At 40.8% G+C, this 26031-nt stretch overlaps 2 protein-coding genes across 3 annotated transcripts in view; one reads left to right on the top strand and one right to left on the bottom strand.

Moving 5' to 3' along the window:
- LOC129726016 (uncharacterized) overlaps positions 1 to 22111 on the top strand; it is a 63540-nt gene extending 41429 nt beyond the window's left edge. Inside the window, exons 3-8 of one of the 2 annotated variants that reach the window (XM_055682546.1) lie at positions 6770 to 7826; positions 8539 to 8743; positions 19210 to 20758; positions 20829 to 20987; positions 21044 to 21178; positions 21239 to 22111. In XM_055682546.1, the coding sequence (XP_055538521.1) occupies positions 6770 to 7826; positions 8539 to 8743; positions 19210 to 20758; positions 20829 to 20987; positions 21044 to 21178; positions 21239 to 21319 (3186 nt within the window). In that variant the 3' untranslated portion in view covers positions 21320 to 22111. The remainder of the gene's footprint in view (positions 1 to 6769; positions 7827 to 8538; positions 8744 to 19209; positions 20759 to 20828; positions 20988 to 21043; positions 21179 to 21238) is intronic. The other variant, XM_055682557.1, reaches the window with a different exon arrangement.
- On the bottom strand, positions 21366 to 23839 carry LOC129726020 (L-dopachrome tautomerase yellow-f2-like). Its single transcript, XM_055682571.1, has 4 exons — positions 23687 to 23839; positions 23398 to 23633; positions 22572 to 23339; positions 21366 to 22304 (listed from the first exon to the last, which is right to left on the bottom strand). The coding sequence occupies exons 1-4, from the start codon at positions 23790 to 23792 to the stop codon at positions 22164 to 22166; spliced, it is 1251 nt and encodes a 416-aa protein (XP_055538546.1). The 5' UTR covers positions 23793 to 23839; the 3' UTR covers positions 21366 to 22163.
- Positions 23840 to 26031: the final 2192 nt, after the last annotated feature.

Here is a 26031-nt window from a genome sequence, read left to right as displayed (position 1 = left end):
GCTTCCTGGGGCACCAAAAACCCCTCGTGCACCCATTTCTCGATCAGAAGATAAAATAGAAACAGGGTTCATAAAATTTTCTGATATTGTGGACTGGATATTTAAAACATTCAACATACCAGATCCCCTACAAAATATTCTTCTTGCCCTTCTTCCTACAGTAAAAACCTTTTTGATGCAACTAGCAGCAACTTGGCCCCTCATTTCAGCTATCATATCTTTCGATGACTAATACGGCGAAAGAGGTTAGGAATTTTATCACTGTATTACAGTGGAATTGCAGAAGTGTCATCCCCAAATTCGATCTATTTTCTCATTTAATAAATACATACCATTGTGACGCATTTGCGCTCTGTGAAACCTTTCTCAATTCAAACGATCAACTTAATTTCCACGATTTTAACATTATTCGTCGAGATCGAGACTCACACGGTGGAGGGGTACTTTTAGGGATTAAAAAGTGCTATTCCTTCTTCCGAATCGACCTCCCCTCGATCTCGAATATTGAAGTCGTTGCCATTCAAACGAATATGAATGGAAAAGACCTATGCCTTGTTTCGTTATATATGCCTCCATCCGCGCGGATTGAACAGAAGCATCTCACTGATATAGCAGAGTTGCTTCCCGCGCCTTTTTTGATATTGGGAGATTTTAATTCTCACTGTTCGCTATGGGGGTCGCTGTACGACGACAACCGATCTTCTTTAATCTGTAACTTGATCGACGACTTCAATATGACAGTTTTGAATACTGGGGAAGCGACACGTGTACCTAATCCTCCAGCACGTGAAAGCGTGCTTGACCTATCCCTTTGCTCGACATCACTAGCGTTAGATTGCCGGTGGAAAGTAATCAACGATCCCCACGGTAGTGATCATCTTCCAATCGTTATATCAATTGCTAATGGTTCAACTTCCCCGAACCCAATCAATATTTCATACGACCTTACACGTAATATTGATTGGAAGTGTTATGAGTCTATTATAGCGCAATCTATCGAGACTCACGAGGAACTTCCTCCGGAGGAAGAATACGCGTTCTTAGCTGGCTTGATAATCGACGCCGCGACTCAAGCTCAGACGAAACCGATACCCGGGGTAACGATTAGACAGCGCCCTCCCAACAAATGGTGGGACAAAGAGTGCTCTGAGCTGTACGCGCGAAGGTCCGCGGCGTATAAGGACTACCGGGAGTACGGCACTGTCAACCTGCTTCGAAAGTACGAGGCACTGGGCAGGCAGATGAAGAGCTTAGTAAAGGCGAAAAAACGCGGGTACTGGCGGCGGTTCGTAAACGCGTTGTCCAGGGAAACAGCGATGAGCACTCTTTGGGATACCGCCAGGCGCATGCGGAACCGTGACGTTTCGAATGAAAGCGAGGAGTATTCAGATCGCTGGATACTCGATTTTGCCAAAAAGGTCTGTCCAGACTCTGTACCGGAACAGAAAACCTTTCGCGACGCGTTATTAGTAACTACGGAAGAGCCTCCATTTTCGATGTTGGAATTTTCAATGGCTCTCCTGTCGTGCAACAATAAGGCTCCAGGGTTAGATAGAATAAAATTCAACCTGTTGAAGAATCTACCCGACTCTGCAAAAAGACGCTTGTTGAATTTGTTCAACAAGTTTCTTGAGCTAAATATTGTTCCGCATGACTGGAGGGAGGTAAAAGCCATTGCTATTCGGAAACCCGGGAAACCTGCCTCTGATCACAATTCATATAGGCCGATTGCGATGCTCTCTTGCCTCCGGAAATTAATGGAGAAAATGATCCTCTTACGGTTAGACAAATGGGTCGAAACAAACGGGTTACTTTCAGATACTCAATTTGGCTTTCGCCGGGGCAAAGGGACGAACGATTGCCTAGCGTTGCTTTCTACTGAAATTCAACCAGCCTTTGCTCGAAAAGAGCAAATGGCTTCTGCGTTCATGGATATTAAGGGGGCTTTTGACTCTGTCTCTGTAGAAGTTTTAAGCGCGAAACTTCATTCGCAGGGACTTTCACCAAATTTGAATAATTTTTTGCTCAATTTGTTGTCAGAAAAGCATATGTATTTCTCACATGGCGATTCGACAACTTCCCGAATTAGTTACATGGGCCTCCCCCAGGGCTCATGTTTAAGTCCTCTCTTATATAATTTTTACGTCAATGACATCGATGAATGTCTTGCAAATTCATGCACGCTAAGGCAACTTGCAGACGATAGCGTTGTATCCATTACTGGTGGCAAGGCTAGCGATCTGCAAGGACCATTGCGAGATACCTTAGACAATTTGTCTGAATGGGCTCTTAAGCTGGGTATCGAATTCTCTCCGGAGAAAACTGAGCTGGTCGTTTTTTCTAGGAAGCATAACCCAGCTCAGCTGCAGCTCCTACTAACGGGTAAAACGATCTCTCAGGTTTTAGTCGCTAAATATCTCGGGGTCTGGTTCGACTCCAAATGCACCTGGGCTTGTCATATTAGGTATCTGACACAAAAATGCCAACAGAGGATTAATTTTCCTCGTACGATTACCGGAACTTGGTGGGGTGCTCACCCAGGAGACCTTCTAAGGTTATACCAAACAACGATATTGTCAGTTCTTGAGTACGGCTGTTTCTGCTTTCGCTCCGCCGCGAACACGCACATTATAAAATTAGAGAGAATACAATATCGTTGTTTGCGTATTGCCTTGGGTTGCATGCAGTCGACCCATACGATGAGTCTTGAAGTGTTAGCGGGTATTCTTCCGTTGAAACATCGTTTTTGGAATCTCTCTTACCGGTTGCTAATTCGATGCACAGTTATGAACCCATTAGTAATTGAAAATTTCGAGAAGTTGGTCGACCTTCAATCTCAATCCAGATTTATGACTTTATATTTTGACTATATGGCTCAAGATATTAATCCTTCTTCATACGATTCCTCCAATGTCGCACTTTTAGATACTTCTAATAATGCTATATTCTTCGACACCACCATGAAACAAGACATTTCTGGTATCCCGGATCAATTGCGACCCCAAGAGATCCCTAAGATTTTTTCCAATAAGTTTAAACATGTTAGTTATGATAAAAGGTTTTTCACTGACGGATCTAATCTAGATGAGTCCACTGGCTTCGGTGTTTTCCACGAAAATTTTACCGCCTCCTACAAACTCGATGCTCCTGCTTCCGTTTACGTCGCAGAACTTGCTGCTATTCAGTACTCTCTTGGAATCATCGAAACCCTACCCATAGACCACTACTTCATCTTCACAGATAGTCTCAGTGCCATTGAGGCTCTGCGATCAATGAAGACTGTGAAGCACACCCCGTATTTCCTGGGGAAAATACGGCGGTTTTTAAGTGCTTTAACAGATAAAAATTACCGGGTTACCTTAGCGTGGGTCCCTTCTCATTGCTCGATTCCGGGTAACGAAAAGGCTGACTCTTTAGCTAAGGTGGGTGCTATTGACGGCGATATTTATGAAAGACCAATTGCTTATGATGAATTTTATAGCATTTTGCGTCAGAGAACACTCAACAGTTGGCAATCATCATGGAACTCAGATGAACTGGGACGGTGGCTACATTCCATTTTTCCTAAGGTATCGACGAAAGCATGGTTCAAGGGGTTGGATGTAGGTCGGGACTTCATTCGCGTGATGTCCAGACTTATGTCCAACAACCGAACGTACCCGTTAGAGACATTCTGGGAAGCGGTGATCTCCAGTACATGACACAGCTATACGTGTTCATAAAACACGCTGGTATTAAAATATGAAACTCTTCTATCTATTTGTTAGATTACCATTCCCGCTACACGCTGAAAGAAGATGATACACTAAGCTGGAGACACTCAAACGAAGACTCGGCATCTTTATGTTCACGCAGACACCTCAGTCCAAACTGCTCAAATAGAACATCACTGCTTAGCCATGTACAAATAAATAAATCGTATAACTCAATATAGTTAAAATCAAAATTGTAACTCCCCTCCTCTCACCTTAAATCCCCACTAGCTCGTAGTCGGCCGCGAGAATAAAGAAAAGGCCTCCCTCTTTTCCCTGCTAATCTAGAATTTAAAAAAAATGTACTTGGCTCAGTTAAACATAAATTGTATCGTGCCGTGTCAAATAAACTATTTAAAAACTAAAAAATTTATTGATTCCTTGCGATCTGTTTATAGTCTGCAAATGCACGACGAATCGGCCATAGGAAGTCAAAAGCCAAATCGTTTGAAATGATTGGTTTTATCGGAAGACAACATCCTCGACTATCTTGTGTGAACAAAAAAACCTCCTCGACTTTTGGATTCTGTACATCACCTCTATTCTGAAAATATCAATATTGAGTGGCATTCGATCATTTTCAGCTGTTTTATAGATGAATAGATAGATTTTCAGCTGTTCTTTCTGGCATCAATCTGATTCCGGAAATAACCATATTGGGTGGTATTCAGTAATTTTGTTGTTTTCCAGAAACTGAAAGTGGTCATCTTTGAATTCCAGGGGGTGTCCAGGGTCAATGCTTGGCTCTATGCATCATCTCTATTACGGAAATTATCATATCAAGTAATATTCGGTCATTTTTTTCCGAAACCGGAAGTCACCATCTTGGATATCAAAATGGCATTTGAGACAATTTTCGGCCCCTGAGCGTCATTCTGGTTTGAGAAACACCCATATTGGTTGGTATTTGTTCATTTTTGGCTATCTTAGAATTCAAAAAGATGTCTGTGATCGATTTCTAGCTTCTGTGCATCATTCTGGTTCCGAAGGTACTCATATTGGATGGAAATCGGCCATTTTCGGCTTTTTTCCAGACACCAGAAGTAATCATCTTAAAATTCAAAATGGTGTCTGTGATCGATTTCTAGCTCCTGTGCACGATTACGATTCCGGAAATACCCATATTAGAAACCGGAAGTTTCCATCTTAAATTTAAAAATGGCGTCTAGAGTCGAGTTTTGGCTCCTGTGCATCGACCCGATCATTGTAGGCTGTTTTCTGGAAAACCTGGTTGAAATATCTGTTTAATTTGTATGGTAGACCTGCCTCGCCTTCCAGAGTACGGAGGAGTATCAAACCACCATAGAAATTTATGTTTGATTTGTATAAGAGCCCTACCATCCAGAAGAGGGAGGGGTGTTGAACCATTTTGGACATATTAGTTACATCTATAAACATTCACATATCAAATTTGGTTGTATTTGCTTGATTTGTTCTTGAGCTGAGCGAAATTTGTGTTGCATTTGTACGGGACTCCTCCTTTATAGAAGAGGGAAGGGTGTTGAACCAATACGAACATCTTTGTTACCCCTAAAGACATCCATATGCCAAATTTGGTTCTATTTGCTTGGTCAGTTGTCGAGATGTGTAGAAATTTGTGTTTCATTTGTATGGGACTCCTCTTTTCCAGAAAAGGGAGGGGTCTTAAACTATCTTAGTCACCTCTCTCGGTCCCTAAAACCCCTATATACAAAATTTCATGCCGATCGGTTCAGCAGTTTCCTAGCCTATATGGATCAGACAGACAGACAAACAGAGCTGCATTTTTATATGTTTATACAGTTCAACCGATCACCGTGACGGTAGCCACCAGTCGAGCGTACTTCTATTTGTATCCTAATTTTCGGTGGTAGCTTTTAAAGGATTTCAAAATAACTTTCGAGAGTCACCTGTTTTAAATTGCTGTCATATTATTGTTGTTCATTGCGCCTTTTGCTATCTCATTTCTTCGTTGATTGGAAATTCTATTTTCGTGAATTTAACCATTTTTCTTCTCTTCTTCTGAATTTTCCTAGTTTTCTCGCCGTAACATTTTGCTTTGGAAAAAGACGAACACAACAAAACAAAGTCAGCTCAAATCAGACGCTCCGTTGTAAAGTTATGGGCGGTCGCACATATGTAACTTTATTTATATATAAGACGAAGATAGATATTCTTTAGACTTCAGTTTTTTGGTAATCCACGCCAGCGGAAACTTTTCTCTGTTCCACCTCCAAAATTCCATTGCGCGAATCGTGCCAATAGTGCTGCCAGTTATCTGGTCCATCAAGGTTGAACTTCTTTTCATAAGTAATTTTACGAATTCTATGTTTATTTTCACCTTTTCTTCAGAAGTTTGAAACACTTTTTCGATCGACCTTTACTGGTAAATACACAAAAAAAAACATACACATTCAAAAGTAAACACCTTTTGGCTCAAGTTCTATTGTTGTAAAAACCGAAACATAGCATTATCAAACGAGTACCAAAGTAAATTTTATTCAAGATATTTCCCGAGTGTACCTCTGCATCTCTAACGACTCAAACGGAAAGAAAGGTTACTTTGTCATTGTAGTAAGTGACGAACTTTTTTATATTTTTACCTTTTTTTAACTTTTATTCTGGAATTTAGCTTGTGGGAAGGGGTGAAAAAGTAGGGGGATGGGAAGAAGCCTGAGAATAAACCCATGCGTAAAAGTCCCTCTTGATATCGAACGGTCTATTCCTACTAAGATTCAAGCTCATGGCCATTTGTTTGTCGAAGTTGGCCAAGCAAATGGCCTACGAGCTTGCCTAGAATACTTATTTTCAATGTAGCGTGCACAAACTTTGAAAAACATTGGTATCATTTGCGTAACAAAGAAATAGATGAATAATTAAATAAATAAATGAAAAAAAAAAACCCGGAGTGCGAATATGTTTGTGAACCTGACATTTTTTCGATCCTAGTTTTTATATTTCTTAGATCTCTACAAAAAATCTTTTTAATAGTTTATTGTTTAATTAATTTATTTCTATTGTTTTTTTCTCGAACATAGAAACCAGATCGCTACTGGGTCGTATTCTGCGTACACGGTGACTGCGAAGCCTTCTTGGAGGGTTACGCCGACCCACGGCAAGCTCCCTCGCACAACCCGGAATGGTCTCTAGCGCTGCAAACCGTGCAGCACATATCACATGCACTCGTTCCGGTCGAGCAAGAGTTTGAATTTGTGATAACACTCGGCAATGATGTCGCACGGTTCAACGCCAACACCTGGGATTGCATGCAAGAGTGGGTGGAATCACTGCGTTCCAAGCTTCGCGAAATGAAGCTGCTTTCGCCCAAGGAGAATCTCTATTCAAAACTACCCGAAGCGAAACCGCCGTTAGCTCCTACACGTGATCCTACGTCACCGCTTCCCGCAACGCCTCCAGTTCCGGCGGCTATTGTACCGGGGATCGAGCGTGTTCAGCCATCTTCATTGCATTCCGTTTCGCAACTTGGAACCAGCAGCTCCCCATTGACGTCATCACAACAAATAGCATCCAATCCATCCTCATTCTCCGCGGTTACTCCCCTTCTTGGAACATCACCACCGCATGCACCCTCGACCACTGCCATGTCCAATACTTCCACCCAGAATCTGATGAACTTACTCACAAATCCACTGCAAGCTGTGAGCAGCATAAATAATCAGCATATTAGCAGTCAACATCTTTTTGATGCCATATCGCTGGCATCTGATTTATCCGATGGAAGCATTGATGATTACTCAACCGATATTATCAAACAGTTCATCAGCAGTGGTAACATGTTAACTCCATCCCCATTACCACAGCTAACGGGGGCGGTTGCTAGCACTTCGGGTACGGTTCCTTCCAGTGGTGGTTCGAGTTCATCCAAAGCTATGCCATTAGCAGTTACCAAGGCAAACAGCCCGCTGCAAGATGGATCAACCGTAATCTGTTCGACATCTTTGGCAAAAACCTTCGCGAATAATGTCCTGGCCGATCCGGGAACTGCCTCACTCAAACGTACCGAGCAGAAAGTTCTGGTCGATGTTAAAGCCGATACTTTTGGTTTTTCCACCGATAGCGAAAGTGATGAGGATGGTATGTATTCTGTGAATATAGTTCTACACATACATCGAACGTGGCGTGCCTTAATTGGGTTCAATTAGGACACACATTCGATGCATTAATAATAGAGATATATGTATAGCGCAAGTGGAGCGAAGAAGTTTGCAAAAGCAAGAAAACCTAAGGAATGCCGTTGAAATATGTCGTGTGTGTTCCTTAATTTACTACCAGTTAACAGCCCCAGTCCGGGGGTGTTGCACTAATTGGATGATTCACTACGAAAAATTTGTTTGCTTTCAATTGATATTATTAAGTGACTACTTGTGAAGGTTTTTTTTTACTTATTTTATTCAATAGAGGTTCGAACCATTCCGATGAAATATTTAGAATTAAAATCTTAGGTTTTTTCTATGAGATATGGAAATTTGATTTGAAAGTTTTAGCAGAAACATATATCGTCATATGGTCATGTAATAATGATCATTCTCATGTAATCGCGGTCATTCTCAGGTGACTCACAATTGAAACAGCTTCATGCGCGGTACTTCACCTCAGGAGTAGAGCAAACACCTCGTCTTTGACGATATTAGTGTCGCAGCGCCGCGCACTGCACGACGCGGAAACTTTCAATTTTATCACTTTCATGTGCCGTTTTTGCAGCTTCACCAGTTCTGGTCACGCTAGACACTCTTTCATATATGTTTGCATATGTGCATATGTTTGAGCAAATTTGACTCAATAATAGTGTCCCCATTTTCGTTTCCATATTTAGTTGTCGCCAACAACAGCACCGGTACCAGTTCCAGCCGAAGTAGCAGTACTAGCAAGAGCAGTAGCATCGGACTGCCGGAAGAGAATGGCAATGAATCATCATTACCGGCGGCAGTGCCAACGGCACGCCAATCGTCGGCCACACCGATCACGTCTCTAACGCAATTCTGCAAGACTAGGTAAGTTTCGAGCAGATGTCTCCAAATATTTAGAGGAAGCAAATTAATATTTCCGCCTGTCCGTTTCTTCTCTTGGATTCTGGTACCATTGGAATTTATTTCTCCGGAGGGAATGAAGATGGAAATTTGTCCAAAACGAAGGGCTATAAGAGATTTTATGTACCAGTATGTATGTATTTAAATTAAATTTCCGGTACCCACTTGTGCTGTTTTTATTAGTTGTATGTTACTGTGACAGTCATCGTTAAGTAACGATAAAATACACAGCACAGCAGAAGGGAATATTTTCGAAAACAAATCACAAATGCCAATACTGAATCAAGCTTTATTTGTTAGTATGAAAAACGAATGTTATTGAGAAACCTTCAAAACTTGTCACAAGACGAAAAAAATAATAATTTATTTAGAACGAAAATGTTTGAAATTCATGTTTTGTATGTCAACTATACGGCGCGGTTGATCCATCAAAATTTCGTTTTTGGTACATTATGGGAACATTGTGAAAAAACCTATGTAAAATGGAAAAAATATGTTTATTTTTTTAATTTCTTGGTGTGAATTTGATAAGAGTATTTCTGATTTCAATTGGCTTTGACGACTCTGTTGATATTGATTTGGTTTTTACTTGCGAAAGTGAAGGAGGGAATTATTTTTGCTTTTGTTTTCACACATAAATTGACAATTGCATATGAGAATTCGCGTAGGTGCGAACAGCCTTAAAAATCTCTTTTACTTGTGTCAGGGCCAATTAGGTCACAAACCGTGTGTAGTTGAAACCTGGGGGGGGGGGAGAAACGGATATGAAGGTGTGAGTGTCAAAATGAACCAGAATGAGCTGTCATTGACTGTCAATTTGAACCAAGGAAAAAAGAGCATTTTTTGCAATGAGTATTGTTATAACAGAACGGTATCGCGTTGCTCGAAAATATATTCATCGCAAACAGTTTTTGTATTCATTGTCGTTTTACGAAATATTCTGGTTTGTTGTGACGTAAAATAATAAATTTCATAAGCTATAAGTAACAATCATGCTAGCGTACAGCGATTATTAAACTTGCGCTTCTTTGCATTTAAGGCTTTCGTTACAATTTCGAACACACTCCGTCACTCAAAACTCTGGAAAACTTTTATACAATGGCAAATTAAAAAAAAAACACAAACTCGGAAAATTAGTCCGCAAAATTTGCACATTCAGTATTCCTGATGTTGCTAAAAACTTCGTTTGAGTCATGCATGTGTTACAGCAAGAAGATAGTTACACGCTATCAGAAAACGACGCATGTGTGCGTTCTCTGTTTTGAGTGTAGTATTCGTTTCTCCCTCCCAGGTTGAAACTATAGTCACTGTATGTTTTACTAGTCTGGCGTACAGTCCCTATAGTTACAGCCTGGCGGAGTGGATTCGGGAACCAATTTAAACTGTTATAACGGGAACCAGTCAATGAAAATTCAATACGACTGGCTCCCGGTATAACAGTTAAAATTGGTTCCCGAATCCACTCCGCCAGACTAGTAAAACATACAGTGACTATAGTCTGGCGGAGTGGATTCGGGAACCAATTTTAACTGTTATACCGGGAGCCAGTCGTATTGAATTTTCATTGACTGGTTCCCGTTATAACAGTTTAAATTGGTTCCCTAATTCACTCCGCCAGACTGTAACTATAGGGACTGTAGTTGAAACGTGTAGTTCAAAGCATGATCCATTTAATATTTGGTCGCACAAAATGTAACATATATTCGTCAAATGAGCCCGTAGAAAAAATATTGAGATATCATTTTGCAGAAAATTTATTGACCTTTAAAGGAAAAATACAAAAAAAATATTCGTCTCAGTTTCGGATGAATTCACCCACTTTTCATATTATACCGCCCAACATCTCTTGCACAGTGAAACTTCCACTATCTATGTAAATCAGCTGGTTCTTGCTCCTGTTTTATTTTTCAATTGGGTTGTTCAGCTATTCACGGAATTCTGATTTTTATATATTATTTTTCTGAGCAAAACGTGATTTTTTGAAACTTTATATAATCATTCTTCGATTTCTAAATGAAGAATTCGCTCTTAATCGCTACATTGACAGTTGGTGTATCGGCGAACTGTCATTGTAGCGATTTCGAGCAGTTTTTAATCGTGATTTAAAAAGCGAAGGACAGCGATAGAAAATTTTTGAAAATCACGTTTTGCTTAAAAAAAGCAGTTCTTTCAGATGACATAAAAAACTGATATAACTAAACAACCCAATTGGACAAAAATCTGGGCAATTTGGCGGGTTGATAGCTTTTTCGATAATATCAATTCCATTCTCCATGCACCAATCTAAGTCAGCCCAGAATTTCACCGGACTGTCATGTGATTGGATGAATGGCAAAATCCGGTTCTGGAGACACTGTTCTTCGTACACCTAGCCAAGCCAGTCATGGTAGATCCGCTGATAAAACCTTGTTTTCTTGGCACAGCTGCAGATCCCCTGCCACACCATCAGCTTACGTGCGAACTTGTCAGCAAACACTAATTTAAACCACTTGGCGACATCACTCTTGCACTTGGCCATATAGAATTTTTGTCTTGAGAGCTGCGCGAAATCCATTTTTACATATGTCTCATCGTCCATTAAAATGCAGCTGTCGAATTTGGTCAAGACTTTCTCATACAGCATTCTAGCGTGGTGTTTTGCAGCGATATTCTGTTTGAGGGTCCTGTTGGGGTGCTTGCTGGCGTTCAACGATCGCAGGCCTTCGCGCCGACAGATTCGTCGAACAGTACTATACGGTGCCTAGAACTTCTTAGCCAAATCGCGCAGGGTGATGCCAAGGTTCGTCCGAACTGCTCCGAGGCTTAAACAAGTTACCCTAGAAAGATTATAGCTTTTCAACCATTCCTGTAAATCGTGGTGCATAATTGTTCGTCGGATTCGTCGTTTAAACGATGACTGACGGGAAACTATTTTGAATCTCTGAAAAAGTTATCTCTGCCAGGGGCACTAAAATTCACAGGAACGGTTGAAATGATATTACCGTTAATTTTTCTCTAGTTTTTCTTAGCTCTAGAGTAAAACTTGTGTTCACCAGTGCAATAATTTTAGCTTTCCGAAAAAAATGTAGGGGGATTAGGGACATAATAAGCACACGGGGCGAAATGGGCACCCCTCTTATGCGAAACTACGCATTTTTTAATACAATGTAGTATGTGGAACTCTTCCGTAGTTACTATAGTATCTCTTTATGTAGAACAAGAGTGATTTGTCTGTTTAAAATATGGAAATAATTTGAAAAAATCAACTTGGTTCCCGGATGTTGGAAAAATTATTATTATTGCGCACTACAAAATAAGCTTCTACGGTCGTTCCAATGGCTCAATCAAGTATGTAGACACATCAATATGACGTATGGGTCGTACCCCAAATTTCACCATCATTGAAGTTTAGTTTTTAAGCTATAATTAGTGTTTGAATCTCATGTTAACTTTAACTAATTCGATAGGGGCGAAATGGTCACCTTTAGGTGGGGTGAAATGAGCACACCTTGTCACATAAACTTACGTGAAATTCATCTCAGTAGACTTGTGAGTTTGTCGGTTTCCATAGACAGTGTTTGTTTACAGTGATGGTGCGAACATATTTTAGAAAATCTTCAAGACCGAATCGGTCAGAAAAAGGGACTGCAGGCAAAATTGGCCACCATAAGGCGCGACGGGTGATTCACGAAATAGTTGATTCAAGTTTTGCACTGAAGACAGCTTAAAATATTTTTTTTCACAAATTAATCGTGATTCAAAAAACAAATAGCACAAAATGACATCTTTGGCCATAAGTAAATCTGTGCAATATTTCAGTCAAGTCGAAAACGACAATTAAAAAATAATTTCAAATTAGGACATTTTTTATGGAATTTCTCAATGGTGAATATAATTAGTTAGGGTGCTCATTATGCCCCTATTCCCCCTACACCATAAAAAAAAACGGATTATCTCATAAAGCTCAATTTAAAAAAAATTGTTTTTTTGTATAAATAATACACTGGTTATGCTCGAAAACGAAAAATACACTGGTTATGAGAAATAAAACAGTTAAAATTTTCCAGAAAAGTGTATATTTTATATTTTTTCTCAAAGGACATAATTATTGTCTACAACTTACCAAATGTTTTGGCCTTTTTCTGGAAGATTTAAACTTTTTCATTTCTCATTTCTTCATGATCGGACAATCAATGTTAAGCTAAAAAATCACAAGAAGGTTGTATGCAAAGCCACGACCGCAAGGTTGAAGTAGAATACTTTTACAAGAAAGATAAACTGGCTGCTTGCGTGTCAGTCATTTTTCCTAGTCAATAAACGTTGACCGTTCATTGGCAGTATTGTAATTTCTTTTTGTCTGATATTTTGAATGAAGTTCATTGGATATTTTTAAATTTTGTGCAAATGAGAAGTTGAAGTGCTGCCGAATTGTGATATGCACATTTAACGACATCATTAAACGGGAACGGAACAAAGGCTACGGTTATGCAGAACGCGAATGCCGGCGCGATGCGATTCGCCTTACCGTGGTGAAATGTACAGCTCTTTTTAAGGCGAAGTAGAGCTATACATTTCAACAGATTTCGTCTTGCCGAATCGCATCGCGCCGTTATTTCCGTAGCCAAACACTAAGCGACGCAGACACGTAATAATAGTCAGAGTATGCATGTAGATGAAGATAATTAACTTTGGATTAAAGCGCAAAACGAGAAAATATTAACCCTTCAAATAATCATTTGTGTTCTTAAAATTTCAGTTGTTCAATTTAATATCCGATGAAATGTTTGTTTATTATCTGATGAAGCTCTTATATAGGCCAAATGATGCATTCCCAATTTACTAGGTCCATAACTCTGCCGACCGTGCTAGGGAAAGCGCGGTATAACGACCAATCAGAGGTCGAACTTTGTGTTTTGACAAGGCTTAAGAGTTTTCAATAGTACAATAGTTCGAATGATAAAATTGCAATTCCATGCATTTGGTAGGAATCTTAGAAGATTTTCTAATCGATTGCTGCAAAAACGAAGGAAATCCATCGAAAACTAACGGATTTATTAGCATTTGAAATTTTTCTCACTTTTTTCAGTTTTAGATTTTCATTTCACATCCCTATGTAGCCGAACTTCCTGAGAGAAGTATTCTAATTCAAAATTAAATCTTCATTTATTCATTTGTTGTCCTTATAAGGACAATTGTTCAATTTATCATAGGATGTAGTGTTTATCTTACATCTCTGTGTTACCTTGATAGTGAGGACTAAGGCGCACGGTCAACACAATGAGAAAGGTGTTTTCACATTGAAAACTAGACACGGCTTTACTGGAGGAAGTGTTGGCAAATGCATCTACCGCTAATACCACCGCTATCATACGAAAGCGCGTCGTTTCATGTGGGGAATATCAACAACGAAAAATGACGCGCGTCTCAGCATAACCCGAACTGTTTCGCCGTGCTGCTCCCATTTACCTTTACATCGGCCTCAGGGAAGTACCGGCTGCATCTGCATCTACCGCTGAGGCTGTCACTATACTGCTATTGGTACCAAAAGCTATTAACTCTTCAAATAAGTGATTTATTTGTTCTCAAAAGAACAATTGTTCAATTCAAAATCGGATTTACGCAATCGCATCTCTGTAATATTACCGACAATAATATTCTTCTGAACAAACTGATACAACTGTTTCATTAGGCCTCTGCCATAATAGACGCGAAAAGCGACGCGAACCGATTCGCTCAGCTGTAGGTTAATGAACAGCCATCAGTAGAGCTGTACATCAACCTACGGCCGAGCGAGTCGGTTCGCGCCGCTTTTCGCGTCTACTATGGCAAAGGCCTTAGAGAAAGTAGCTGGCTGATGTATTCACTTCATGCAAGCCTGCTGCTGATGCTTCCCGCTACCACACTGAAACAGCATTTTAGTGAAGGGAGTGTCGTTGCATCAGCTGAACCTGCTACTATCGATGCTGATATACCCGCTGCAACAGCTACGCTATGCATAGCCATGCCACAGTTGTGGCCGCTATACGCTGGCCCAACTGCTGAGCACCTGCAACGCTATCCGTAGCCATGCCACAGTTGTGGCCGCCATTGGTATCCGCTGTACCTGCATCTGCTGGCCCTGCTGCTATCGATGGTGAGATCCGCTGAAACTGCTACGCTTATTCACAGCCATGCCACAGTTGTGGCCGCTATCCGCTATCGATGGTACCCACTGCTCGCTCCCGCTGCTGCTAGGGGAGGACTGCTGTCATCGCTGTTCAGAACTACTATGAGCGGCTTCGACTAAAACAGGCTCTTATATAGGGATGAAAATAGGAATGAATTATTTTACGTACGTGGTGGAATGATATAACTTGAAAAATATGTGTGACTTCATTCTGGTTCAGAGCGATCATTTGATAAGCTCCACCTCTTTTTTCAGTTTCTAAAGTTTTTCCTCAGCTTCGTAGCACGGATGCACAAAAATGATTTCTTGTGAACATTCTGTCGAGCCGGACCGATAGCACTCTCATTGAAGCAACAAAATAACATGTTTTGTGTCGTGTTGTGTAGCTTGGTTGAAGAAAATGTTCCCGTCCCCATGTCGCATGTAATTGATTGAATCGACTTCATATTAGCTCTGCATAGTCGAACTAACTGCTTTTGTGAATGCGTACTAACAGGGCAGTTTATTATTCAATGTCGGTTATGCTGATCGCAGCCTTTGCGCTGCCCCTACAGTGGGGGGGTTTACTAAATAAAGTGAAAATTAGACAACTACAACAGAATTTGATTGCATCCCGCACAGAATGTCTGCTTGTGTTGATGCCAGAAAATTATTAACCTTCAATTATTTTTTTATTTGCCTTCAAAAAAGCATTTTGCTGTTCAAAATCGGTTGCTAATTACAACCTTTGAGCTGCCCTAACATTGGGGGAATTAAGATACACGGACAACATGCACTGTGGAAGCTATTTCACATTCAGTAAATTAGACGGGTGCGACAAATTTAAATTGCAAGGATGCAACACAGAATACTTGCTTGCGTTGACAAAAATTATTAACTTTCAATGACTTGTTTATTTGCCTTCAAAAAGGCATTTTGATTGCCAAAATTTGATTTCCTGATGGCAATCTCCATGCTGCCCCAACATGGGGGGAATAATGGCTGTCTGGCGACACACGCTGAGAAAAACCGCGCTGCTCCTGAGACGTGGTGACCAACCACAGGGCTAGTGCTGCTGCTAAGGAAGGACGACTTGTCGCTGTCTAGAACTATTATGAGCGGCTCCGGCTGAAACAGGCTCTTATATAGGGATGAAAATAGGAATGAATTATTTTTCGTAGGTGGTGGAATGACATAACTTGAGAAATATGTGTGACTTCATTCCGGCTCAGAGCGATCATTTGATAAGCTCCACCTCTTTTTTCAGTTTCTAAAGTTTTTCCTCAGTTTCGTAGCACGGATGCACAAAAATGATTTCTTGTCGAGCCGGACCGATAGCACTCTCATTGAAGCAACAAAATAACATGTTTTGTGTCGTGTTGCGCAGCTTCGTTGAAGAAAATGTTCCCGTCCCCGTGTCGCATGTAAGCAGATTATTGCGTTCAGTAGACAGTAGATAGTGTATCCTGCGAATAAACACCGATGGTGCTCTCACACACGTAACGGTTTTAACCCGTATCTTATTGCGGTTTGTAACATCAAGCGATTTCGTTTGCTCGCTGTTGCGTGTTGCATCATGTTGCAACTTGGCAGCTGGGAGACGACGAAATTCTGTTTATGCTGATTGATTGAATCGACTTCATATTAGCTCTGCATAGTCGAACTAACTGCTTTTGTGAATGCGTACTAACAGGGCAGTTTATTATTCAATGTCGGTTATGCTGATCGCAGCCTTTGCGCTGCCCCTCCAGTGGGGGGGTTTACTAAATAAAGTGAAAATTAGACAACTACAACAGAATTTGATTGCATCCCGCACAGAATGTCTGCTTGTGTTGGTGCCAGAAAATTATTAACCTTCAATTATTTTTTTATTTGCCTTCAAAAAAGCATTTTGCTGTTCAAAATCGGTTGCTAATTACAACCTTTGAGCTGCCCTAACATTGGGGGAATTAAGATACACGGACAACATGCACTGTGGAAGCTATTTCACATTCAGTAAATTAGACGGGTGCGACAAATTTAAATTGCAAGGATGCAACACAGAATACTTGCTTGCGTTGACAAAAATTATCAACTTTCAATGACTTGTTTATTTGCCTTCAAAAGGGCATTTTGATTTCCAAAATTTGATTTCCTGATGGCAATCTCCATGCTGCCCCAACACGGGGGGAATAATGGCTGTCTGGCGACACACGCTGAGAAAAACCGCGCTGCTACTGAGACGTGGTGACCAACCACAGGGCTAGTGCTGCTGCTAAGGAAGGACGACTTGTCGCTGTCTAGAACTATTATGAGCGGCTCCGGCTGAAACAGGCTCTTTTATAGGGATGAAAATAGGAATGAATTATTTTTCGTAGGTGGTGGAATGACATAACTTGAGAAATATGTGTGACTTCATTCCGGCTCAGAGCGATCATTTGATAAGCTCCACCTCTTTTTTCAGTTTCTAAAGTTTTTCCTCAGTTTCGTAGCACGGATGCACAAAAATGATTTCTTGTCGAGGCGGACCGATAGCACTCTCATTGAAGCAACAAAATAACATGTTTTGTGTCGTGTTGCGCAGCTTCGTTGAAGAAATTGTTCCCGTCCCCGTGTCGCATGTAAGCAGATTATTGCGTTCAGTAGACAGTAGATAGTGTATCCAGCGAATAAACACCGATGGTGCTCTCACACACGCAACGGTTTTAACCCGTATCTTATTGCGGTTTGTAACATCAAGCGATTTCGTTTGCTCGCTGTTGCGTGTTGCATCATGTTGCAACTTGGCAGCTGGGAGACGACGAAATTCTGTTTATGCTGATTGATTGAATCGACTTCATATTAGCTCTGCATAGTCGAACTAACTGCTTTTGTGAATGCGTACTAACAGGGCAGTTTATTATTCAATGTCGGTTATGCTGATCGCAGCCTTTGCGCTGCCCCTACAGTGGGGGGGTTTACTAAATAAAGTGAAAATTAGACAACTACAACAGAATTTGATTGCATCCCGCACAGAATGTCTGCTTGTGTTGATGCCAGAAAATTATTAACCTTCAATTATTTTTTTTATTTGCCTTCAAAAAAGCATTTTGCTGTTCAAAATCGGTTGCTAATTACAACCTTTGAGCTGCCCTAACATTGGGGGAATTAAGATACACGGAAAACATGCACTGTGGAAGCTATTTCACATTCAGTAAATTAGACGGGTGCGACAAATTTAAATTGCTAGGATGCAACACAGAATACTTGCTTGCGTTGACAAAAATTATTAACTTTCAATGACTTGTTTATTTGCCTTCAAAAAGGCATTTTGATTTCCAAAATTGGACTTCCTGATGGTAATCTTCATGCTGCCCCAACACGGGGGGAATAATGGCTGTCTGGCGACACACGCTGAGAAAAACCGCGCTGCTCCTGAGACGTGGTGACCAACCACAGGGCTAGTGCTGCTGCTGAGAAGAACGACTGCTGTTGTCGCTGTCTAGAACTATTATGAGCGGCTCCGGCTGAAACAGGCTCTTATATAGGCCAAATAGCATGTTTTCAATTGCAAGGTATATGATCCTGTCGACCGTGCTTGGGAAGCAAGCATATAACGACCAATCAGAGGTCGAATTTTTCGTTTTGACAAGGCTTGACTATTTTCAATAGTACAATAGTGTGAATAATAAAATTACAATTATCCTATTTTGGGAAGAGTCTTAAGAGATTTTCCAATCTATTGCTGCAAGAACGAAGGAAATCCATCGAATACTAACCGATTTATTAGCATTTGAAATTGGACATATTTTTCACTTTTTTCGGTTTTAGATTTTCATTTCACATCCCTATGTAGCCGAACTTCCTGAGAGAAGTATTCTACTTCAAAAACTAAAGTTTAAAAATGACCTTTTTCCGATGGACTCGTTTGCCAGCGACCCATATTTTCAATCGAAGAAACAGATAATAGCTACTCAGGGCTAAATTTGGTGAATACGAAGGCTGAGGAATTAAGTTCGTAGCCCAATTCCTTCGCGAGCGGGAACATTGTCTTGGTGAAAGAGTGCTTCTTTCCTCGCCTTATGTACCTCGATTTCATCGATCCAATAATGTACAGTAATATTGTTTATTAATGGGTACACGTTTTACGAACAGAGCATTTTTCCGTCTTAAAAATGCAAAATTACATGTCATGAAATTTTGACAGTATTCTAGTAAGGTTGGTACAATCGGGCAATTCAATAATTATTTATGTGCAACGCTATCTCTGTACCAGGCCATAAAGCGAAGCCTGGCATGTGAAATGATTCACAGTCTAATATTAAAACTTGCTAATTTCCCTTTGCAGGCAAGAGCATCGTCACGAGCAGAAAAAGACTCGCCGGAAATATGTACAGAAAGAGCCAGACCCCATAACGGACAATGTCACGATCATTGAGGTTTCCAATGGAACTAATGCCGGTTCGTCACCTGCAAAATCAGCACTTTCTCCCTGTGCGAAACGTCGTACGTCGAAGCCAGAATCGAAAGGCAAAACCGCCAGTACTAACACCAGCACGCTAATTACTGACGGCCTGAGCGATGAAAACTACAAAAGTAACGTGCAAATTATTCCGTCCAATATCGAGTACGAGCACAACTTTCATCGTCTCCAGGATCAGGAGCCTTCGATTATTGCTTCAATCAACGATCGCCAGATCACGACCGTTAAGGTACCGAATCTCGTTAATACCAGCAGTAGTGGAACAGTGATAATAACTTCCACTGCAGTTCCTCCCGCTCAGTCTGCTCAGGTAATCGCAACGGTAGCAACTTCCTCAACTCCCATCAAAGCGGACAACAATTTCGGCACTGTCACTCAAATCGCGGTAAACTCCTGTGATAGGCCCCAAACTCCTCCTTCACAGCAGCAGCACTATGAGCATGTATTCCTGCTGCCCACTCCAATTCAGGTAGTGTCGAACCTCGATCAGCCTACCAGCTTGCAATCGCCATCAGCATCGGCAGTTAGCTCGACCTCGAACAAACACTGCAAAAGTAAAGTCATGTTACTCAGCAAGCAGCAGCGTTCTTCTAGTCATTCCGAAATCCAGTTCAATCGTGTCAAAAATCTACGCAATGGGCTGGAAAATAAGGAAAATCAGGTGGAAGCCACCAGTGCCCAGCCAACTGTATCTGGTGTAAAACCGGGAATATTTTCATCGGCCAGCAGCCCAACTGTCCCGGCTACAACCTTAAGTCCTACAATGCGTCCTGTGGTAGACAAAAATATCTATACACCACAGCCGCAACGACCGATGCTGCAACGCGGGCTAACGGAAATGGTAATTAGTCGTTCAACTAATGCGGTAGTTGCCAGCGGAAGGGATGATAATGCCTCTCGAGGGCGTCAACCTTCCGTCAATTTAAACCTGTCCGTTACTAAGTTTAGAAACGAAGTCAATGAACAGCGTCGAAGGAGCTCATCTACTTCCGATGCTCAACCTGAATCGTCCGGGAGTGCACTGCCAAGAGCACGTTTAAATGGTGTAGCGTCCCGGCTGCAATCTCCTCCGCAACCTTTTCGACCACATCATCAGTTCGCGAATCAGCAGGATCAAGGTATCAACGGATCCAATCGAAAGCTGACGCTACGCGAGCAACAGGTTATGCAGTTAAGGCGCGAGATGATGCACCCAGGGGGAGTTCAGCTTCAGCTGCGTCGTAAGGATTGCATAAATTCTATTGGACTGGTTGATGCGTTCGGTGCTGTTTGGGTTGCCGGCTGGAAGCAGAAAGAGCATCCGGTTCTGTATAATGCCTTGCACATTGGTGATCAGCTGATTTCAATCGCTGGGATAGCGATTACTAGTGCGGCTGAAGCGCACAAGGCGATTCGAGGAGCACCGGGGCTTTTTGTAAGTTTTAATTGGTTGAGAAGTTAGTTATAATAAGCGCCTAATGTTACCATATGTTTCGTCATTTTAGGTAAAGTTGATAATACGAAGGGTGCCGTTCGGTCGGGTGTTCGCGATACGAAGGGAATTAAATGGACAGTGTTTGGGCTTGATTCGTGATGGTAATACTGCCACAATTGTAGATGTAGTGCCAAATAGTCTCGCTGCCAGACATGGGCTTCCACCTAAGGTATGAATAGATTTCCAAGAGTAACGATCATTTTCACAACTCTACTCGTTTGCTAGGCTCAATCATGCGATGGATTGTCTCTGACGTTTTGGGTCCTTACGGAAATCAACGGTCGTCCGTTAAACCTCTTCTTTAAGGACAATGAAATACGTGATCGTTTGAATGCAGTCGGAAAAGACATATCGATATTGGTAAAATTGTGTTATTGTCTGCCAGGAATGTGTATTTAGTACCTAATTTGTACATTTCAGGTTCAACCAGCGGATTTGGTAACTAAACTGAAGAAACAACTGAAATCTTTACGTGGCCACAAAGACTTTATTGTGCAATAGAGTGTGTGTGTTTGTAAAAATAGTTATTTATGTTTATTTGTTAACTTTTCGTGCGATATGCCGCCGTAAATCGTAAGGCATAGAGTGTAGATGTTTGAGTGCGATCGCGGTGCACTTATGTGTGATATTTTACCCTGCCGGTACAGAAAATGGTTTTGCTTTTGTGCTAGCAAACCTAGGAAACATTTCACAATTAAAAGTTGGCAAGATCTTAGATAAAATTTTCTTTACTGCATAATTTCAATATTTATTACAGTGAATGAAACAGAGTGACCTTTAGGCATATTAACCAATTCAGATACAAATCAAAGTAACTCGAAAGGCTGTATTAGTAAACGGTGAATACATTTTTAAATCTATAAGCTATTAGCAACTAGTGATGATACGCAATTGAACGTTAAATCTCGAGGTAAGGAAATAACTCATTCTTTCTAGTATTTTTTCCGATTCGCTATCGAAAAATATGCGAGTCGTACGTACTATTGAAACCAATCATATTAAAAAGACTACAAAACTTTGTTTCCGTCGAAAGAACGGAACTCTTTTGGTTCGGATAAATAAATCGTCTATAGATTCATAGAGCAGCTAATATTTTTCTACTAGATCTTTAAAAAAACAAAATTAAATAACGAAACTGCTAAATAGGATACCGAGAGAGCAGAGTTGTCCAGTGTAGCAAAATATCCTTTTAGTGTAATTTTTCGCAGTATTACAATAACCGACTCTAGCTGAAACTATTCGCAACAAAAACTCCTACTGAAATTATATTTCACAACCGTAGTCTAACTTCAATTGTCGTCTAGTATGTTAACATGAATTTGAAAGATTTCCCGCACGGATAAAATCAGACACAAATCGTACCTACGATCGCCTTACTCGCAGTCTGGCGCCAAATCCGAAAATTAAAAGCAGTGACGTTTAGTTGTGAGTAGATCCATATGGGAAGTCGGTTCGAAATGGCCCATATCACACCTTCATTATCAATCTGTAATAAAGAAAACCGAAAGTTGTAACGTAATTGTTGTTAAGAAAAATTTTGTGGTTTCTGGTCGATACACTCGATTCCGAGAGAATGTGAGTACAGCTAAAGCATTGAAAAAGGACATGAGTCAAGAATGTGCAACACTAGTAGTACAAAAGACTTAGAAACAAATTGGACAAATTGATTGCTGTGCTTCATTTACGTTTTAAGTTTAAGCCTATTTTAGATCGGGTTATCAAAAGTTATGATGCGCATCTGTAGCCTACTTACCGTTAAGTCCGATGGATAAATCATATTACTATTATCCAGCTGCACGATGCCATGATTGTCAGCTGCAAAGGTATGGGCACTGTTCCAGCATCCGATTGAGTTACGGTTGACCTCAGCATAGAACAGAACACCTGTCTTTTCATCATAGGCATGGTTGGTACTCTGCGTGTTCGAGCCTCTTGAACCCAGATGAGTAAAATATCGACCATAATCGACGCCGGAATTGGTCAAATTTTCATTCTTTAGAACATTGTTGGGAACAGCAATCTCGCTAGTGGCGGCCATCGCATGAAGGTAGACAGGTCGAATTCCAGTAACCGAGTTTCGGCCACCGATGGCTGCTGAAAATAGTCCATCGTTCCAAAAAAATCGCTGTCCACCGATATTCAAGCGTCCGTTTTGTGGTTCAAAGGAGAAATAAATATGATTGAAACGCCACATTCTGTTGGCGGTCAAGCTGTATACATAAAGTCGCTGCCACTTGAAGTCGGATATGTAGGCGTACGCATCTTCGCATCTATCTTCTTCTACATCAACTGTGATGCTGGCCATTCCATACCCAAACTCTACAATACTAGCAGGAATTTCGAACCGTTGAATGCGACGGTCTGTCCGAAGATTTATAATCCACAGTGCTGGCCGTTGAACCTGTCGTGCATTCCCGGGATATTCCAGATAGCCGGTATCAACGAACCACGATCGGTCACATTTGTCCACCCTAGTACGGTATACGGACACAATCCTCTTCGGGTCAGCAGCGTAATCAAGCTGTTGGAGACACGTAAACTGAAGGAATGTTGTTTGATTAGAAAAAAAATCTACATACATGCAACGTGTTCATTAGCGCTTCAGGATAAGCGGAAAGTGGCGGATTGTTTATTCTTGGAATCTCTGTGGTGTTGAGAACGGTGAGCGTGGCTGGGATACCCGGTCGTCTTCTGGGAAAGGTAATAAACAGACGCCCTTTGTGATGACTGACGCCCATTGGGATATTCCCGTAAGCATTGAAAGATTCATTCCCCCCAGGTGCCGCTTGGTTGCTAAATATTACATTTGTTTGCACTGAAATAGAAGTGTGTACAGTTTTTTCCAACTAAAGTAAGCATACCACTAACCGGCTTCTGATATGGGAGTAGAAATTTGACTCCACTGATAGACAAGCTTCAGTTCTTCCGCAATACTTGGTACAGCTAAAATAATGAAGACGCAAAGAAGTGTCATCTTGTTATTTTTGGTTTAATTAAGGGTTGATCCGCACTGTACAACTGGCTAAGTAAGACTGTACCTGATTACAACCAACACTGTTTGCTTGCGGAATGAGAACAAATTGAAAGGTCCTGCGGTTATCAAACAGGTCAATGAAATTCAAATTCAGACGTGTTGAAACAGATGTGGAATATCCCAAATAACATATTTCATTTTATTTAATTCTTCTAACAGTTTTATTGAAGCAACTTTTATCGTATCACGGTTAGCAAGCACGACGAATAGTCATGCCTATCTAACAGCTTCATAAATCTTATATCAAAGCCCATTCCAATAAACGATTTTGTTGAATTACTGCTTGTTAATAGGCTGATTGCGGCTGAACTAGAACTTAATAATAGTTTAATAATTGTTTGCTGGGATCGAAGCAGGCTTTAAAGGAAATCAAACAGTGGTGTCGTGAAATTAGGCTCTTCGTAAGTTTTTTGGAGTATTGTACTTTTCATTATGTATTTTTGTTGTTCGAATTAACGATTTATTTGTCACAACAGAAATTTTGCCACGAAGTGATGTAAACAAAACGACAACCGACCTTTTGGGATTGGAATTCCATACCTGAAATCAATGGAGCTAAAAGGTAACGTCCGAAGAAGTAATAGGTATTCAGCAAACGCTAGGGCTTCATACTGACAAAGCAGGTGAGCTGACTCCTAATTTGCAAGGTTGCAGAGCGGCCGTTGTCGCAATGTCCGGTATAACTCCTTTGTAGAAACGTGGTTTACCACGCTTGAGACCGAGAAGCCTCTTGGTTATATCAGGATTTGGAGAGATAAACTGTTTAGCTTATCTGCAGCCCTGTGTATTGCTCGATTGGTTAGCTATTTCTAGCGTTTCCCATGTTTTAAGTTCGCGCAGAAATTGCTCAGGGCCATTTAATTGCTGTGCTGATTCCGGCTTGCGAGGTAGTCAGCGTTTTCATTGCCCTCAATACTACAGTGTCTAGGTGCCTTGTTCAATAGAATTCGTGTCTTGGGAGTTATCCTGTAGTGCTGCACTGCACTTTTAACCTAATTTTGACACACATTTGAGGACTTAAGTCTCAAAATTTTGTGATCTTTTGAAAAAGGTTCAAAAATTTGTGATCTTTTGAAAAAGGTTCGATCAAAATCGGTTCAGATCTTGCGAAATGGCAGGTAAAAGAATTTTTATTTTTTCGGCTCCGGAGGGGTCGGGTACGCAAATGCTAATGTATTCAAGAATGACAGAAATCTTCAAGAGTCCGTTAGGTTAGGCAAAGAAAGCCTCATAGCGGTTTCTGTGAATTGTAATTCAGAAATTGTTGCTTCACCTAAATTCAAAGAATTCGGACATACAGTGGAATTTCGATTTTATCACGGTCAAAAAAACACTTTCCGTCGAATCCAGCGCAACTTTGGATTCTAAGAAAAAATGAAGGTTAGTAATTTTTGTTGCATAGCAGTGAAATCTAACGAAAAATGATAATTTTTATCATTTCACCAAGTCCACCGTTTCGTTGGATTCACAGGAGGATGTTTTTTTGACCGTGATAAAATCGAAATTCCACTGTATTTGGAAAAAATAGCACATAATAGGTGAAACACGTTTTCGCCTCCGTGTACTTTGCGTCCCACAACGCTAATAAAATTACGTATGAAAATTTTTCAATTGCGCAGATTTTTTTTATCTCTACCTCCAGAAGTGAAAGTTCACATCTATGGGGACTTCAATCAAAACACCGCTGACTTCATCTTGGACCCTGAAAACGAAAGCATCCTACTCCCAGTCGTTGGAGATAACATTTTTTGTATTTCATGTTAGACGAAATTGCTAAATTAAGTTTGAACCAGGTTTACGAGTGACCGAATCATTTAACCCACTGTGGAAAAACGAAAAGTTTCACACAGCAATTGAATATTCCTTATTTTTACATGAATATCAAAGACCCACCCAACGACTGCGAGTATGAGGAAGTCCTAGAATTCAAACTCGCTAACTATGCAAATATAAAAAACAAATCAAACTGTATCAATTGGCAGCAAATTTTTAGAGATGGAGGAAATTTCGAATCATCTGTAAGCGTCTTTTACAAAATTCTGTACAACATCATCATTCTCTAGAGAGATTCCATTAAAGAAAAAACGACGTCACACTAACTCTAAACATCCAGTCTGGTTCAGGCATGCCAGTGGTAGTCTTTTTTTACTGTCTGCTTAGGGTTTTCTTCTCTGTTGCT

This window comes from Wyeomyia smithii, chromosome 1 (assembly GCF_029784165.1).
Source record: "Wyeomyia smithii strain HCP4-BCI-WySm-NY-G18 chromosome 1, ASM2978416v1, whole genome shotgun sequence".
In the NCBI taxonomy this organism is placed as follows: domain Eukaryota; kingdom Metazoa; phylum Arthropoda; class Insecta; order Diptera; family Culicidae; genus Wyeomyia; species Wyeomyia smithii.
The sequence above is the reverse complement of the archived record's forward strand: the minus strand, read 5'-3'. Positions and strand labels throughout refer to the sequence as shown.

Excerpts from the sequence above, each read along its gene's own strand:
- LOC129726020 (XM_055682571.1), bottom strand. The coding sequence starts at position 23,792 with ATGACACTTCTTTGCGTCTTCATTATTTTAGCTGTACCAAGTATTGCG. Across the intron at positions 23,634-23,686 it reads TACTCCCATATCAGAAGCCG|TGCAAACAAATGTAATATTT; the intron begins GTTAGTGGTATG and ends CTTCTATTTCAG. Across the intron at positions 23,340-23,397 it reads CGCTAATGAACACGTTGCAT|CTTGATTACGCTGCTGACCC; the intron begins GTATGTAGATTT and ends TGTCTCCAACAG.